General features: G+C 41.0%; 1 protein-coding gene across 1 annotated transcript in view; it reads right to left on the bottom strand.

Annotated features, from left to right (window-relative positions):
- Nucleotides 1-383: 383 nt before the first annotated feature.
- GFPT2 (glutamine-fructose-6-phosphate transaminase 2) overlaps nucleotides 384-19,005 on the bottom strand; it is a 29,646-nt gene continuing 11,024 nt past the window's right edge. The window contains exons 5-19 of the mRNA XM_053303487.1: nucleotides 18,609-18,667; nucleotides 17,488-17,622; nucleotides 15,361-15,422; nucleotides 15,059-15,138; nucleotides 13,625-13,742; nucleotides 12,045-12,208; nucleotides 11,155-11,250; nucleotides 10,951-11,048; nucleotides 10,425-10,545; nucleotides 8,711-8,868; nucleotides 8,422-8,536; nucleotides 6,913-7,040; nucleotides 5,897-6,064; nucleotides 2,293-2,454; nucleotides 384-1,434 (exon numbers count right to left, since the gene is read on the bottom strand). Coding sequence (XP_053159462.1) covers nucleotides 1,390-1,434; nucleotides 2,293-2,454; nucleotides 5,897-6,064; nucleotides 6,913-7,040; nucleotides 8,422-8,536; nucleotides 8,711-8,868; nucleotides 10,425-10,545; nucleotides 10,951-11,048; nucleotides 11,155-11,250; nucleotides 12,045-12,208; nucleotides 13,625-13,742; nucleotides 15,059-15,138; nucleotides 15,361-15,422; nucleotides 17,488-17,622; nucleotides 18,609-18,667 — 1,709 coding nt within the window. The 3' untranslated portion in view covers nucleotides 384-1,389. The remainder of the gene's footprint in view (nucleotides 1,435-2,292; nucleotides 2,455-5,896; nucleotides 6,065-6,912; nucleotides 7,041-8,421; nucleotides 8,537-8,710; nucleotides 8,869-10,424; nucleotides 10,546-10,950; nucleotides 11,049-11,154; nucleotides 11,251-12,044; nucleotides 12,209-13,624; nucleotides 13,743-15,058; nucleotides 15,139-15,360; nucleotides 15,423-17,487; nucleotides 17,623-18,608; nucleotides 18,668-19,005) is intronic.

Below are 19,005 nucleotides of genomic sequence, written 5' to 3'. Positions count from 1 at the left end.
TTTAGTTTACTATTTGTCTTTAAGCTACTCTGAAACTTCTTGAACTAAGGACTGAGGTTGCAATTATTTGTAAATAAAATACATGATTCCATCTTCAGAAATCAAAGACTTATCTTCTCTGTATAGTTTCATCCTGGCTCATAGTTCTTCATCCTGCTAGACCAGAGGTTCAGAACCTGTGGTCCTCCAGATTTTGCTGAACTCCCATTATCAGCCACAATACATTGTACCTGGGGATGATGGGAGTTGTAGTTCAGCAACATCTGGAGAACAATGAGTTAGGAACCTCTGTGCTTGACTGTTACAGAAATGTGAAGAGTGTGATTTTTTAAAATCTATCCTTAACGTTATGGAAAGGTATCAGTTAAAATATAGCCAAGACATTTTTTGTAGTCAATATTTTCTTTAATTGCATAGCATTTTAGTTGTACAATAGATAAATAGAAACATATTGAGCTCACACAATGTACAATAGATTTATGGGGTTAGACAAGAGTCTGGCTCAAGTACAATGCTGTTTTGGCTATTTCAGCAAAACGGAGCTAAGTCTGAATAATGCTTGAGAAACTTTTATTCACAATAGTGCAGAAGAAGATGGAAGGACAAAGGAAAGATCTGTGAAGATACTGATAGGTCAGATTTTCTCAATCCCATAAGTAGGTGGGAAAAGGGGGAAATATAGGACCTAGAATTCCAGTTAAAAGTACAAATATAAGTGTAAGAGAATTTGTATACAATTAGTAAAATTTTAATGAGCACAGGTCTTAATCCTGGGCATTACCACTACTACAGGCAGGCTGTTTACTAAAAATAACTTAAATGCTATACATTTGTGTATATATAAATACTTTGTATTCAAAACCAAGGCAACAATCCTATGCACACTTACTTGGGAGTAAACCTCATTCATCTTAGTGAGATTTATTTCTGAGTAAGTATGTATAGGATCAGGCCACATAGAGTGTTGTCTTATTCACAGTAACTCAAAGAAAGCTATATACATATTGCACTGTAATAGAAGAGACCATTCATTAACCATATGTAAACAATTATCTTCTTTTCTTTGGCAACTGTAGATGCTATAGGCTATAAGCAAGTGCACTTAGGTGCAAGGCCTGTAACAGCTATTTAAAGGCACTTAAAGCAGATTTTTAAAAAACACACACAAAAAATCCCACCTTCCCAAATACTTTCCAGTTAGCAATGAACCCACTGTACAGTAGATGTATCAGTTACACTGGCTCAAGCTTTCCACATCAAAACTCCCATTGAGTTTTGCTCTGTAGTGATATGCTTAGTAGATGGGAATTGAAAGTCCACTCTGCTAGAGACTCACTGATGGAAATATAACTTCGGACTGTTGATAGCAAATATTTTATGGCATATTTCCTATTCCACAGTCACAGATTTGGCCAGATTCCTTGGGAAATCCACCTAGAACAAAGAAAAGAATCTCAGAATATTATACATTTAAAACAGTGTTTTCCATTTGAAAAATTCATATGCATCACTGGATAAACGAGGCATTACCAGCTGAGTTTCTGCCAAATGGTAGGAATGTATGAGACAGTGTGGCCATAGTGACCCATATCCCTTCCCAGTGGCCTTCCTCTTGTCCTCAACCTTCTGTTTTTTGCCTCAACTGAACCCTTCCAGAGTCCAGAGTTCCCTTCCCCTCAGTCCTATTCATACTGCAGGCTGTCTCTACAGCCATGTTAGCAAGATGCCTATCAGATGATAGAAATATGTATGAAACAGGCCTTGTAGAAACTGTATGGTATAATCTGACACACATACAGTTAGTGTGAGAGAGAGAGAATGTGGCCTATTTCAATGTTTGTGAAACAAATTAGGGTCATAATAATTGCAGCTAGCTGTATTCATGGAGACACAAATGCATATGCCAATAATTAGCATCAATCCACCCATAAGGCCTCCTCATGTGATCAGCCATAGAGGAGCTCCAAAGACAGGCTATGCACATCCTGCATGAGTGATTGTTGTCATTCATGTGAATTGTGTCTACAAATGTGTCAAGAAAAATGGCATATGCCCCATGACTATTTTTTTTAATTGTCTTTTTACTCCACTTTTAGCTGAGGTTATGCCCCAGTTGAAAAGTAAATGAAATCAGACAGTTGGCACTAGATCTCCAGCTTAACAGAGCAAAACTAGCTCTTTGCTTATATGCCATGCAAGTCTTCCTGCAACAGCCTGAAGAAATAGGGGAAGTGTCCAATGTGTTTGTGTAAATGCTTTTCACTGGAGTGCCTATATTTAGAAAGGACTTACATCATATCCTCTGAGAACAGCCAGGTGGAATGAAAGCAGCTGTAGAGGGATAACGCTTAAAACTCCTTGCAGGCAGTCCACTGTTTGCGGCAGCTCAATGCTTTTATAAGCAAATTTTGAACTCTCAGTATCTTCTCTAGAACATAAAATAACTGGGCGACACTATAAAGTGAGAAATTAAATTATACTGATAATTATACTTTATACTTTTATTTCAAAAGAATATCCAACCTGTAGTAAGAAATCAATGAAGCTACATTTTACTTTTTTTTTTAAACTCACTAGGAGTTTTTGAGCAGGGTGGCTTGCAGGTCTATTATGATTTAGTTTTAAACTACCAATTATGGTAAAACAAAGTTAGTATCTTAGCAGCTTAATGTTATTAAATAATCACCATTATAGGCTAACAGTTATACAAAGGGGAAAACATTAATAAATGATATATCACTAGAGCAGTGGTTCTTAACCTGGGGTGTACACATCCCCTTGAGTGTGAGATGCCCTTTCTGGGGATGCGAGATATGCCAGATTTTAAAAGGTAAATCATTGAAAACACTAATTAAGCAGAGGCACGTAAGTACATCTACTTTGTTTCATCATACCTATGTATTTATTAACATTATATATTTTAAATTATTTAACACAATTCAGTCTGAAAGAATAAAAGATTTTATTAAACACCACAAAGTCTGGCACAGAACTCTTGCTACTCAAAGCACAATGAAAATATTGTGGTAACCTGAGGACATGCTCTAAATCATCACCTCTTCTGTGCTTTTTGTGAAGGAATTGGTACTGAGCAGACTGTCCTTTTCCATACAGAAGTGTGCTGGCTTTCCTATGGCTGAATGCTTACTCGTATTTTTGAAATGCACGAAGGAATAAGTCACTTTATTTGTAACCAAATCAGTAATTTAGTTGACTATTTCAAAAACAGTGAGTTTTATCCTTTGCGTAGCATACATGGCAGATGTAATCACACATCTAAATGAACTCAACACATCTATGTAAGGAACTGGGATGAACACAGTAATGGCCAGGGAGAAGTTGAGGTCATGCACACGACCACTAGTGGCTGCGGAGAAGACAGGCACTTGCCTGCCTTCTCCAGCAAATAAGTAGTGGCTGCCCTCCCCTCCACACATCCAAACAAGCAGTAGCATGGAGATGACAGGATCAGGGAACAGGACTTCCCCCTCCTGCATCCCATAGTGCCATGTGGCAAGAGCACAGCAGCTACTTTCATTAGAGTAGCTGCCGTGCTCACTGTGGCCACTCCTCCCTCCGGCTCACTGCTGGAAATGGGGCCAGGGAGAAGCCATTTGACCCAGCAGCAATCATGCACACAATCACCTGCCAAGGTTCAACAAGCCACAGATTTATTTAAATGCTGGACTAAAAGGTTGAGCTAGCGAGGCGGACACACCAGGATCAAGAGTGATCCACAAGAGCAGCCCAACCAAGACTGGGCTGCCCTAGCTTGGGTTGGACTACTTTCATGAATAGCCTCATCTGCTTTTATTCCCCTGCTAAATGGGCCAAGAGGCACCTTTTTAATGTGGTGATTCTCTTTATTTAGCAGGGGGAGAGCCAGCATGGTGTAGTGGTTAGAATGCTGGACTAGGAACAGGGAGACCTGAGTTCAAATCCCCATTCAGCCATGATACTTGCTGGATGACTCTGGGCCAGTCACTTCTCTCTCAGCCTAACCTACTTCACAGGGTTGTTGTGAAGAGAAACTTAAGTATGTAGTACACCACTCTGGGCTCTTTGGAGGAAGAGCGGGATATAAAATGTAAAAAAAAACCCTGGCCCTACCTAGTCCCAGCACAGTACTTCCAGTGACTGTTGCTGGTGTCTATCTTACATTTCTTTTTAGATTGTGAGCCCTTTGGGGACAGGGATCCATCATATTTATTTATTATTTCTCTCTGTAAACTGCTTTGGAAGCCTTTGTTGAAAAGCGGTAAATAAATATTTGTTATTATTCGGCAACTTCCAGTTAGGATAAAACTTGTTAAAGAAATTTCACAAACTTTCCTTTGCTTGAAGAAACAGTTGTTTGGAAAATGAAGGTATGACCATTGCAACTTAAAGTGACAAAGTATTTACAACAACTGAGTGACTCTTTCAAAGGATATTTTTCCACTGGAGATCTTGATGTGGCAAAGAAATGGATAGTGGTGGATCCATTTCTTTTTAACCTGGATTCCATCAATGATATTGATTTGATGCAAAATGATCTCATTCAATTACAAGCCAATGGATGAATCCAAATGGAGTTTGAAACAATGAAGCTTGAGAATTTCTGGTGTGCTCAACTAGCATTATTTCCACACCTGGCGAAGACAGCGCTGGAGATTCTTGTGCCATTTGCAACTACCTACTTGTGTGAGAAGATTTCCAGAAACTGCTTAAATGTGAGTGATTACATGAGTGTGGCTATTTAAAAAAAAGTTCCTCATTTCTCAAACATAATTGAATGAAAGCAGTAGCAGAAGAGTCACTGAACTGGTAAACTTTGAAAAAGTGTGTACTTTTTCATGTATTCTTAATTTTACTGCAAAATTAAAATATATAGTATTCTCTCTTTCATTCTATAGTTATGATATATATCTTAGGTTTAAAGAACTGACCTACTTCAATGATTTTTTTATATAGGGCATGAGAACATATTTTGAGAACCAAAGGCATGCGGGCTACAGTAAAGGTTAAGAACCACTGCACTAGAGTTATAAAACATTACCATAACTTATATGGTATACAGAAAATCTTACTACTTTTTTTCATCCCTCACCCCACGAAAAAGGCAGAAAGTGGGGAAAACTGAAATATGAAAATCTGACTTCTCACACTAAAACTATTTACCAGTTTAAGAATGTGAGATGATCCAGCATAGGGAAATGTAGTATTAGGTGGCTGAGCACATGTTTCCCTAGGCTGAAAATGGCCAAAGGACCAACAACTTCTGGGAGGCTAGAATTCTACACCTGCAGAGGTGACAGGACAAATACCCTAACCCACAAACACCAACCAGAACAAACAGATAGGAATGTGCAAGAAGCACAGAAATGGGCGTCTGAGCATGAACAGACAACCATCTTGAGTGGTCAGCAACACTGACACTGCCCATGGGCTGCTGGGAGGAACATTCAATCCCAACAGTGCCATGCTGTGGCAACAAGGGGCAGTGGAGGGGCCATGGGGGCAGGTAGGACCTGCTTTCCTCCTTTTAAAGCTCCCGCTCACCCCCACTGAAACAAATTGGCAGGCGCAGGTCAAAGCATTTCGGCGCCTTGAAATAGAGATACCAAAATGCTTTGTGCACATCCTTAGAAACAGGGCTTCTATGAGTGCAGAAAATGGCAAACAGAACAGTTCAGGTGTTGGAACACCTTCCCTACAGGTCAAAGAAGGACTAGTTCAAGAATACGACAGAGATATATAAAATTAAGCATCATGTGGAAGGAATTGAGAGCAAGAAATTTCCCCTTCTCATAACAAACATGATTTGATAAGCTACATAACTACACTCAGTTATGTTCCTCCTTCAGAAAGTTTATAGAAATTCTCATAATAATGACATATTTGCTAGACAGCTTACCTGGCGAGCAATGATCTGTTGTAGAGCATTCTGGCATTTTGTGAAACAAGGGTCTTTCATAATGATCATGATAACTGGCATTTGTTTATCTATAAGAGCCAGTGGCCCGTGCTTCAGTTCCCCAGCCAGGATACCTTCAGAGTGCATATATGTAATCTCCTTGATTTTCTGCAAAGCAAATGGGACAAGTTCACATGCTAGGCAGAATGCTTTCTTTATACTCTTCAGGATAATTAAACACCAAAAATGTAATGCTAACAGTAGTCAGGACCCAAAAAGAACTTTCAGTGTGATCAAGTGCTTTGTAATTCTCAATGGGATTTTTGATTTTTTTAAAAAAAAACCCTTATCACCATATCAAGTGGCTTCTGAAACTGCTCTGTTTCAAAAGTGGTCTGTCCTGCAGCATGAGAAAAGGTCTGCTCTTCAAGAAACCATCCAAAGTCCCACTGGACTTCAACTAGTGATGTGGTCCTTTGGATCCTGGTCTCTATGTGTACAGAGTACCTGTGCCTGAATGCAAATAAATATATCATCTATATCTCAAGTCTGAGATGATAAACCCCTGTAAAAGTCTGTTCCGTCAAGCACTGACATTGCATCTTTTCTACATGTTTCAAGGGAAGCTAAGTGGCATCTCCTGCACAAGCCTTGATTTAATGAATGACAGCAATATTTCATGCACTGTGCTTCAAGTGAGAAATCCTTTCTGCTGTGACATGGGACTTTTAGAGCTTAAAAGGCCCCTCAAGTTGTGACCTGAAAAGAATAGACAGGTTGCTCTGGACTTTCTCAAAACAAGTATACAATATACATACAACCAAACAGCTGTACATTGCAGCATTATTTATTTTTTAGTTCAAGCATGGCTTGATTATATTAAGTTCTCAGATAAACAAACAGAAGTCAGGAAAGGGGAAGAAAAGGCAGTTGTACAAAGATTTTTTTAAAAAACAACAACACAAGACTATTCCTTGATTTACAAACTAGAGCAAACCTAAATGAAAGATACGTACCAATGCCCCTTCCAAGCAAGTGGCATAGTTGTAACCACGACCCATAACCAAAAGTGAGCGTTGTTTATATAATTCAAGTGCCAAATCATGTATCTTCTCATCCAAGGACAATACTTCTTTTATCAACTCTGCCAATAGATTAGAATTGATAAATTTTACATTATTAGAATACCAACAGGTCTCTGTTAAATACCATACATAATCAGGATTATATGAATTCAGTTTTTGTAGTTTTATCTTTATTTATTAGTAAGATTATTAAAAGGCATTGCTTCCTCCTGCCTTCTTGAAAGCACATACAACAGTAATTTTGAACCCAAGATATAGAATTGTGTCCTGAACTTTTTTCATTCTGATGTCTCAATGTGGGGCAGGGTGGATTTGATTTAAATCAAACTGATTTAAATCACGATTTAAATCACGATTTAAATCACTAGCAGGGTGGATAAAAATAAAAAAAATCCGATTTAAATCAAAAAAATTGGATTTTTTTTATTTAAATCAGATTTTTTTATTTAAATCAGATTTTTTTTATTTAAATCGGATTTTTTTGATTTTTATCCACCCTGCTAGTGATTTAAATCGTGATTTAAATCAGTTTGATTTAAATCAAATCCACCCTGATGTGGGGTTTTGTTTTGTATTTTCCTTCCCCATTCTGAAAACAGGTCTAAGATCTGAGCTGGTATTCAGACATGAAAAACAGAACTGCATCCTGTCTGTATATCAAATAAAATTCTGATATCTTAATATTTGATGAAGTTATCATATTGCAAACTGACAAACTTATAAACTAGAATGCTCAACAAACACATTAAGCCAAAGTTGGAAGCTTCACTCTGCCAGAAAATCCCCAAACCATTCTGGGAGTAATAAATATCAATAGCTTTTAATTGTGTTTCCTTGAATTAAGCTGGAAGTTCAAAACTGATATAGTATTGTTGGTTTTGTTCCAGATGTCCAGAAGCAAACAAATCAAACTAGAGGCAGTTCTCCTTAACTCTCAGACTCACATTAGACCAGGCATTGCCAAACTGCGGCCCTCCAGATGTTGCTGAACTACAACTCCCAGCATCCCTAGACACAATTTTTTGTGGCTGGGTATGCTGGAAGTTGTAGTTCAGCAACATCTGGAGGGCCACAGTTTGGGGATACCTGCATTAGACCCACCCACCCCCCAAACTGTTTTTGAAACCCAGAGCTTGAAAGCAGTTAGAGGATCTGGTGAGGGCAGTGCCTAAAAGAAAATTTCACAAGCCACATGCAAACACATAGACTGCATTCACATTTTTAGATTTAATCCTCTCCAAGATCAAATAAATAAATAGAAGCTCACATACATAAGTGAGTATTATTTATTATTATTTTACATTTATATCCCACTTTTCCTCCAAGGAGCCCAGAGCGGTGTACTACATACTTGAGTTTCTCTTTCACAACAACCCTGTGAAGTAGGTTAGGTTGAGAGAGAAGTAAATCTCTCTCAGTGAATAGTAAAGAAATGCATACCAGGCAATGAGTGCAGTCCACTTATGATCTCCTGCCTTCTGTTTTGCAAGGAAATTCTATCTTCAGACATCATCAAACCAAACATCACAAGAGATATGAACTGACTGGTATAAGCCTGAATATGACAAAGAGACATTAAGTTTGGCTAACTGATTGCACCAACAAATAACTGCATCTGTTGATGAAGTGTAAATATGACTAGTATGCAAGGCTATTATTTTGGCATTCTATGAAGGAGAATGTTTAGGATTGGAGCTAAAAAGCACCAACAATTGTAAATGCAAATTACCTTTGTGCTTGCAACACCAATCTCAGGCCCAGCATTGATATGTACGCCACAGTCAGTGTCCCTGGATATTGAGCTTCCAACAGTGTTTGTGATTCCAACAGTCAAAGCTCGACGATCCTTACAATACCGTAAAGCCATCAGTGTATCAGCAGTTTCACCTTCAATTCAAGAACATATTGACATATATGCTTAGTTCAGAATTGCAACAGCACTTAGAATTGTTTGATCTATCATAGTCAAGATAAAAGAGATTGGCTTGAGTCCACTGTTCCCTCTAAGGTGTGTGTGCACGCTCTCACATTTTTAATGCCCACTCAGTTAATTCTAGATGCCATTCAGGTTGAATCAGGAAGGCCCCACTCTGAATGCATGTGTGCACACACTGCTTTGTTCCTTCTGCCCAGAACAAAACTCATTCTGCACACAGATGGAAAAAATGAGAGAACACTGCTTGAGCAATGCAACTGAAAATGTACTACCGATTAACAGAAAGCCTATACTAATTGTGGTAGTAGTAGTAGTAGTAGTATATGGCAGGAAAGCTGGTCTTGTGGTAGCAAGCATGAATTGTTCCCTTTGTTAAGCAGGGTCTGCCCTGGTTTGCATCTGAATGGGAGACTACATGTGAGCTCTGTAAGATATCCCCGGATGGGGCCGCTCTGTGAAGAGCATATGCATGCTTGCATACAAAAGGTTAGAAGCTCCTTCCCTGGTATCTCCAAGACAGGGCTGATAAAGATTACTGCCTGCAAGCTTGGAGAAGCCGTTGCCAGTCTGTGTAGACAATACCAAGTTAGATCTGGCTAGACCAATACCGGTCTGACTCAGTAGAAGGCAGCTTCCTATGTTCATGCCTGCTTGTCCTACTTTCTGTTATTGATGGCCTCATAATTCATAAGTCCTTGGCTAGGAATGTGAACCTTGGCAACTCCTAATACTTGCCTTAAATACTACATGAGTACTATGATCCCCTGAGTTCTTCTTTGGAATGAATGTTAATCTGAGTCAGAAAAAAACTCCTCCCTCCCACCTGGTCACAGTAGAAGGGACATCTCTCTCCCTCACTCCCCATTTGGTTCTGGGAATTCTGCCATGGAAGTGATCCTGGTGGCCAGAGCCCTGGGAAATATAGTACGATGCAATTTACTATGACTGGGTAGACCGAATTCAAATCCTCACTCAGGCATAAAGGTGATGCATTGACCTTCGGCCACACACTATCTTCAACCAAACTTAAACTCGAAACAATTTTGTGAGGACAAAATTGGGAAGGGTAGGATGAGAACCACATACACCACCCTCAGCAACTTGAAGGAAGGGTAGGATTAAAAAAAGTAGTAATAATTTTGACTGAGTACAAATGACAGCATCAGAGACAGCCTCATGTTCTCTGTATTTCATATTGATTCAAGTAGTTCCTTTAGGTTGCATCTACAATTTTATAAATAATGTTTTTTCTAAATTTTAGACTCTCAGGATCATCTACCTCTGGAGAGGTGACAGGTATAGACACACAGTCAGGTTGGCCTGGCCTTGCATGGGAGCATTTAAAAAAAATGCTCCAAACTGGTTCAGAAAGTGACAAGCATGTGGAATTACTTAGAGCAGCTATTAGAAATCCAAGATGTAAATTAGAAAACCTTGCCACTACCTATGCTTCACTAGAGAATCAGCTCAGGCCAAGATTACCCATATAAAGTCGAGTACAACTCACCTGACTGGCTGATAAAAAAGCATACATCATCTCTAAACACAGGTGTATTCCGATCCAGAAAGTCACTGGCGAGCTCTACCATCACAGGCAGCTCCGTCAGTTCTTCCAACACTTGACGAGTCTATAGTCAACATAACAATATTACAATCAGCTTCAGTCTTAAACCTCAAAGACGAGCAAAATTAAGTGAAAACAGTGGATAAAAGTGCGGAGCTACTCAGGTTTGTGCGACAATGGACAGGAGCCAGACTAAGCCAGTCATGACAAAGTACCACTGAAATAAATTAGACATAAATACTTAACTCCCATTAGTATAAAGGAACTTAGTCTGGATCTTGCCCATAATCTATTTACATGAAGTGAACATCTAGAGAGTAAACTGCCAGCCCAAAACGTTGAATTGCAAGTGCATGATGTATTTGTCGTGCAGAACTTCAGTAGGGAAAGTTGCGAAGGTACTTTTAAAACATGACTCCTGTGTCCATGCTTTGAAGAGTCCTAGAAAGCTCTCACATATTCAACTTACAGCCACCGCAGCATGATAACTAGTTCCACAGCCAATAATGATCAGTCGTCTGCACCTTCTAATTTCTTTTGAGTGGTCCTTCAAGCCACCCAAGAGAACTGTAATGAAAAAATAACGTTGCCTCAGCAGAGGTTTCCAAGAAAGAGTGGTGATAATGTTGATTGGGGTTAGAATATACTACTGTTTCTCTCTCTCTCAAATTACCTGTTTTTGTTTCAAAGTTTACCCTTCCTCTCATCGTATTGAAAACAGATTCGGGTTGTTCAAATATTTCCTTCTGCATGAAAGCACTGAAGTTGCCTATTTTGACAAAACATGACTGGTTAGTTTCATTCACATGAATGAAGTGTACAAAGAAATAAATATGAACAGAATGGGGATTACAACAAGAGGTTGGATGTAGAAGGGATTATGCCCACTTACTCCACTCGATTTATTTAAGCTTCCTAAGGAGAAGCTTAGTTAAAGGTGTATTGTGAAAGAGGAGCTGTAATCACATATGAAATTATTAACTATAATTTAAACATTGTAGTGACATAGCACAACTTAATCAAATCAGTCCAAACACCCAGATAGTGGAATACCCACCTGAGGAACATTTGGCAGGTTACCAATATTGAGCACATGTTAAATACTTCTTTATTCACCTGGCTCTTGAGTTTTCAGCTGGTGGTCTTTTTGTTAATTGATAGCTTTTGGTTACTATTTTGTCTTTTTAGTTCTATTGTTTTGCATTTATAATTACTGATTTATTTATTTTTTTACTTTGACTGCAAGGAACCTTGGGGGCCTAAATGGCACTAAGGCCATTTAGGCAGAAAGTGTTTTTAATAACAGTTAAAATGAAGACAGAATAACTTTACTGCATAATAATGCATAATGTTATACATGATAACACAAATGTCTTTAATATCTACAGGGCCAGTTTCCAGAAAGGATACTGAAGTAATAAGGTTACACATATCAGCTTCTCTGTATTATGAAATGGTAATTGTGTTTGCTCTCTGACCAACTCCAGTACTATGCTTCCCATAATCAAGGTGTGAATGGAAAGAAATCTGGATTCCTATCTTCACATGCTCTTGTTACCTTACCTTTCATGATCTGCTGCAATTCCATTTGCAAAGTCTGTATAGCTCGAGATGGGTCATCGCTAGCAGAACGTTCCAGCCGGTGAATAGAAAGCTTTCCTTCTGCCACTGCTGCAATGTCATCATCTTCTAGAAAAATGACTCTGTTGGTATGTTCAATTATAGCACTACAAAAAAGGGGGTGGGGGAGGGAATTTAGAATAATTTCAGAATGCCCAATGCAAAATACATCTAGTTATCCATGGGGATCTGTTCCCGCTGATTTCTGTGGGTAATGAGACAGTGAGTCAATGGCAATTGGGGTGGTTAGGTTTGTGGAGGCTAAACATGAAATTTTAAAAATACATAAATCTGACAATTAAAGTGCCATACCATGCTCTCCAGGTCTCCAGCAATGCCCTCCCACCCCAATGCTGAATTTTGCCAATTCCCCGCAAATAATCATGGGGGGATTTTTATTTTATTTTTTAAAAACGAGAGCCACAAAATGTCTCAATTTAACAAAATAGTGGCCATAAATGATCTTGGAGATCATTTCCAGCCACCTAGGAACTACAGATATTAACCCTTTATTTAACCATGTATGCTGAGGTCAGGTGCACATGGCCTGACCAGGGATATGCGAAACAGTGGGTGCCAGGGCCACAGATAACGAGGTCCTTTTGTTCTTCTTGAATGTAAAGGAATAATAATAACCAAGGGACAGTTTTTTCACTACCTAGGTTCAACCACTGCAGCATGTAGTTGGTGGACTGCAGAGTCTCTGTGTGCACCAAAGGATGCAGGGGTCAAGTACACACCCAGTGACCGAGTGTCTCAGGAACATGATTTTCTCTCTACCCCATTCTACTCATAGCCATGTTAGTCATATTCCTGCCATCTGTTTTGTCTTCCTCCCCCACTAACTCCATTTCAAAGGAACCTAAGGGAACTACCCGGACCCAGAAAGGACAGACATAGGCATTTTCGATGTTCAAAAACATGCCTTATTGGGCTCTTACCATAACTATTACTATCTGGATAGTTGTTACCTCACCCTAGCCCTCCAGCTGCTTGTATGGTGCTAATTCTGTCACAGTTCCCTTGGTGACTGTCAAGCTTCCTACCCCTCAGATTGTTCCCACTTCTCTGGTCTTGGGGCAGGTTTTTCTTTCCACCCCTCAGAGCCTTGTAGCTATCTCCTGCTGCAGCAGATAGCCACATCCCTCCATCTTGACCACCAGGTGACTCCTGAGCCTCCTCAAGTATAGGTGAAAAAAGGGTGGGGCCCAAGCCCTGCCCCTGTGTTCCCGGTGGGCCAAGTATTCTGCCTTACCAAGCAGGCTCCATTGCAACCTTCAGTTCAGGCCCATAACATCACAAGAACATTCTTGTGCATCCCACAAGGGGCCTAGCATCTATGAGCAAGGGACTTATATATAGGCTACTCTTGCTTGGGCTGCTCAGATGTACTGGCCAGCAGCAGGCCATCAACCTCCACTGAATTAATTTCTCCATTACAAAGGAGAATATTACAAAGGCAATATTAAGAACTAAACCAATGCCATATCTATTCTGCTACCACAGCAGATATCTTCAGTTACCTTGCATCTGAAGCAAAGAAGAATTCAACAGCTTTGTCTCCAACTGCATGAAGGCAGGTAGAACTATCCAGTCTTTTCATTCGTGTTTTGCATCTGTTTTTTACATTCTCAATGTTACCTGTCAATTTTAAACACATGAGAGATATTCATTTTAACTCACAATGCCACTAGTTTGAAAACAGGTATTTTGAAACCTTCTATTAGAAAGAATATCTAAGAGGTTATTGTAGAGTTGGGGGAAGTGCAAAGGAAAGGCATCCAAAATGATCCAGGGGTTAAAGCACCTCCCCTGAAAGGAAAGGCTCAACTGTTTGGAGCTTTTTAGTTTGAAAAAAGGTTAGAGGCTTATAAAATTATGCATGGCAAGGAGAAACCTGGCAGGGTGAGGAACCTTGTGTCTGGCCTGGCAGGGTGAGGAACCTTGGTGCGAAATAGAGGTCCCAGATCTGGGCTCAACGATACAGTCTAGGCTGAAGGGTCAATACAGAGAGGCAGGATCAGGGAGCAGGGTGACTAGGTGAGAGGTTTGAGCTGGCTGCCAAAGCAGAGACTGGAACAGAACTCGAGCTGGAACTAGAACTTGTTGCTGGTTCTAGGAGGAGCTCACAAAGCGGAGCTGTTGCACCAGCAAAGGTCAGGCTTACACATGCTGGGCTTATACAAGGAACTGTGGTTCTGCATCATCCTGGAGCTGAGATAGATCCAGATCTGCAGCAGGCACCTGAACTGGCCTTCCTTTCTCCCATACAGGCCCATCGAGAGAGATGTCATGGGTTGCCATGCAGGCACTTTGCCACCAGTGTTGGAGCTCAGCTCTGGCTCAATATAGTATTGATGAGGGTGGAACCAAGAGCTAGTTGGGCGGCATAGGATCCCCATGTTCCCAGGTTCTTCCGGAGGAGCTTCAAGGGAAGGGTACCCTATTCTGGGCTAAGCCAGGGTTTCCACCAAGAAGGGATGCTGGAGCACCATGGACCTTGGACAGCTGAGTGTGGTGAGTCAGTATCTCAGCCAGATCACCTCACTAACAAAATCTGCTAAGCACTTCTATTGATGTCAATGGGGGATAAGCAAGCACAGGTGTAACTCTGGCTTGACTGAGTTACAAATGGAAGTTACAAATGTATGTCCAAGAATTTGACAGAATTTTCAGATAAAGTCCTTGTTGTCACACATTGTCATACATTTGGACTCCCCGTGCTCTGAATTTAACCAATACATTTGGTGGACATTCATTTCGGTGTGCCATTTTAACCAAGAAGGACCCATTTTGAACATACGTAGATTGCCAAATGGTATCCAAGTACCTAAATGTGTCTGTGGGGTTTCTAGTGACATAACCATTTTCTTTCTCTCTCTCTTTTATAATGAACTCTCTTTTCTTATAATCAATTCCCTTACACACACATTTATATTCATAGTCCAACAACTTACATGTTCGATATAAGACTGGAATTTGCTCAGTGGAAAGCTTAGATTCGCTACGAACTCCAATAAGTAGAGGACTCCCCCTCCTGTCACACAGTGGAACAACAAGCAAGTTAGTTACAAACATTTCATGAAGGAAAAGCTGAAGCGATAACCATTTCCATTGCAAAACAATTTATTTCACAAGTCCCATATATTGGTTTTCTACCACATTGTGTATTAAGTGCAAACCAGCCCTTCACAGTGTTTTCCATGTACCCCAGTTGATATTACGCTGTATATTTCTTGCACAAAACACCTATACTAACCTTGTAGCAACAGCTTCTCCTGGATAGTGGATACTTTTGAAAACCAGAGCAAAAGCCCCTTCCTGGGAAGAAAAAAAAGTCTGCATTAATAGGTTTTAAAAGATGGGGAAGTATCAACAATATCAAAACTGAGGCAGGCAGAAGGGAGATCACTTGGCAGGTCTCTAGCTGACCTGCAGTCAATTGGCATGGATTTCTGACTCGCAATAGCTTAACAATAGTAAGTAAAAGAAATGTCTGCCGTAGCTGGTCAGTTAAGACGTTTCATGTTAGAATATCAGGGATTGGGCTGTAGCTCAGTGGTAGAGCATCCGCTTGGCATGCAGAGGGTTCCAGGTCCAATCTTGCTTGAAATCTTGGAGAGGCACTGCAGAAAGTTTAGACAATCCTGAGCTATATGGACCAATGGTCTAACTCTGCATGGCAGCTTCCTATTTCCAGAATCTCTGCTCTCTAGAAACCAAGATGCCAATTTATACTTGTATATCCAGAGAAGAAAGCAGGAATGGTTCACTGATCGTTTATTAGATAGATCCTGACGCATTTCAAGGTGGTATGGCTCTTCTTCAGGGAAAGAATTTCATAAAACAGGATGCGCTGTGCCACTTAAGGTAAGGTACATCCAAGCTACATCCTGTTTTATGAAGTTCTTCCCTTGAAGAAGAGGTATACAACCTCGAAAGGCATCAGGACCCAACTTTCTAATAAACCTTCAGTGCACTGTTCCTACTTTCTCCTCTTGTTCCTGTTGGCATGATGCTTCCCCCCTCCTGTTTACTTATATATCCAAGAAATCCCCAACCATGAAAGGCAGTTGCTAATTGGTTTCAGTCCCTGAGCAACTATTTTGTATCCGGCTCTGGTTGAAGAACCAAAGCAAGTTGTTTCAGGTAAGACCTAATCTGCACACTTTATTTTCATTAAAATCTTAATTGATAATTACCATCCTCACAAGTTAGCCCACTTCAACCTTAAACATTCACATGTCTGCCATCTTGAACCAGGGTAGATGATGACATTACAAACTACACCTATGTGTCCCTACAACTGTACCCAATTTACTTCATATTGGTCCAGGCACTGCGAAGTTGCTGGAAGTGGCCGTAAGTACCGGGTGCGTGTGCCTGCATGGCAGATGGGTGCGCACATGACGGGCATATGCATAAGCATATCCTCCGGCCGAGGATGGCAACGGGGCGGCAGGGAGGTATGCTGCCACCCCAAGGGGCTTTGGTACAATGGAGCACCGGCAGGGGAAATGCAGCAGGAGAGGTAAGTGCACCCTCCCCCGCCCCTAAGGAAGCACCACTGCCACCTCCGAAGTCTGAAACAGCCCCAGTGGCCGAAACATTTTGGAGGCTTCTATAATGGCCTCCAAAACGTTTTGGGCTCAAGTCTACTGTAGCACATACCACAGTATGTTTGGGGCAGTATGGGGGATTTTTCCTATTTTTCCTTCCACCCTGGAATCTAACCTCCCTTTCCCCATAGCCGTAATGCCTCCTTACTCACAGTTCCATTACTCATGGTAGTAGGTGAGGAACAGAATCCCTGCGAGTAACAAGGTTCTCCTATATTCACACGACAGGGAGAGTGGGTGGGCAGGGGGAAGGCTGTGCAGAACTTACCTTTCCCCCAGAAAATCCAGGAAAAGCTTCTGGGAGCGCGAACTCTGCTCCACGCTGCTCCACGCTGCTCCACGCAGCGTGGATCTCTGGAGGCCAGGATGATGCATCCGGGCCTCCACATATTCCACAATGCACAGTGCATTAGGGGATATCTCCATGAGATGGGTGCTCTGTGCAAGCAGCCCAAGCACCCACATGATCACTTCAGTAAAAGGCTGAGTAAAAAGCTGGTTTAGGTGGGCGGGCAGTGCCGGGATCTGCAATAGATCCCGGTGCTGCACAGAAGCAGCCTAACCAAGGCTGGGCTGCCCTGAGAACAGCCTTGTTCTCTATTCAAAAACAAAACAAACCAAGATATAACTAGGCATTGCAAGTGACCTTCCTTCTCTAAATTCAATACTTATTTCACAATCGCACATTATTATGACAATCATTTCAGTATTGCCTTAACAATTATCCATCCTAGGAGGTTTTAAAAAGAAAGGAGTTTCCCACTCACCAATTGCTGAATGACTCTCTCAACCAGTGCAGAAAAACTCATGTCCTCAGTCTCTCTGTTCTCATACATATATTTGATCAGCTTTGGAATGGTTTCAGTATCTGTTTCAGATTCAAACTCATAGCCTTTGGTCTCCTAGAAAGTTTTAAAGGGATTATATATGAAATTCTCAAGCTTTTTAATTCCCGTATCACACCATCAAGAAGTATCCACTTACCTTGATCACAATTACCATTCCAACTACCAATCAAAAGATATGTTCAAGCTACATAGAAACACTTCATGCATACATACAATAGCAAACAAACAATCAAAATTCTCTAAGGCGTACCCATGGCTAATCTTGTGTGTGGCAGCTCTCGTGCGACTTCGGGAGGGAGACAGAGGAGGAGGCGGCACCTCCATTGCGAGTTTCTTAGGATGGCTGAGCAAACAGCGAAAACAGGACCACTGGCCTCCTTGTGAGGATGAGAGCTGGCGAGGGGGGGGTGGCGAGGGAGGTTGAGAAGGCGCTGCCACCACTGCGAGCAGCTGACAGACAGGCCACTGGGCTCCTCGCAAGGAGAACAAGAGCTGGCGGGGGGAGGGAGGAGGAGGTGGCAGTGCCGCTACTACTGCGAGCAGCCAAGCAGGCAGTAAAAACAGGGCCACCAGCCTCCTCATGAGGAGGATGAGAGCTGCTGGTGGAAAGGATGGTGAGGGAGACTGGCTGATGGGATGGGAGGAGAACTTTCTGAGCCCTGAAATGGAGGGGGAGGAAGGAAGAACTAGGGGCACAGATGCTCTGCGCCTGGGTCAGCTAGTATGAAATCAATGTTGTTTCATAATAATCTGTGGTTAATGCTTTCCAGCAACTTTGTGGTACCCCTTAGTTAGTTCTGTGCATTCCCCATTTTCCAGATCTGACCCATCAAAGAGAGAAGGAACAGCACCAACTGAGGAAAAGGTACTGCCTTCTTGGGGGGTGTTTGGACAACCACCTTCATAGTACCTGGTCAAGGCAAATGGTAGGCAGGAAGAGATCTTCCAAAATACCCGGAGCCCCAGTTTCACATGGGAAATCTAACCATTCCACAGAGATGAAGTATTTGGTTTTTTAAGTCATTCAGTTATAAACTTACCAAAAATTTCCTTAAGTCTTTGTAATTTGTAATGATCCCGTTATGGATAACAACAAATTCTGAAAAGAAGAAGAGGAGGAAGTGGTAAGAGCAATCCACACACCTATAATTCAATTAGTGGTTTAAAATTGAACATTTTAAATAATAATTGTTTTATAGCACTTTTAATATGCAAAGTGCCTCATGGTGCTTTCTCATTCTCCTGACATCTTTGACAGGTAGATCTCCATCATTAGATTCTGTTTTTTCATAACAGGGTTTGGTAAGAATTTTTATCTTGATATATTTGTGAATGGAAATCTGTTGATAAAAGGGCATTCTACTAGATTCCACCTTAAGATCACTTACTTTCATCTGTCATAAGTGTTGGAGATGTACTTTGATAAAAACCACACAA

Source organism: Hemicordylus capensis, chromosome 2, assembly GCF_027244095.1.
Source record: "Hemicordylus capensis ecotype Gifberg chromosome 2, rHemCap1.1.pri, whole genome shotgun sequence".
Lineage (NCBI taxonomy): Eukaryota > Metazoa > Chordata > Lepidosauria > Squamata > Cordylidae > Hemicordylus > Hemicordylus capensis.
The sequence above is the reverse complement of the archived record's forward strand: the minus strand, read 5'-3'. Positions and strand labels throughout refer to the sequence as shown.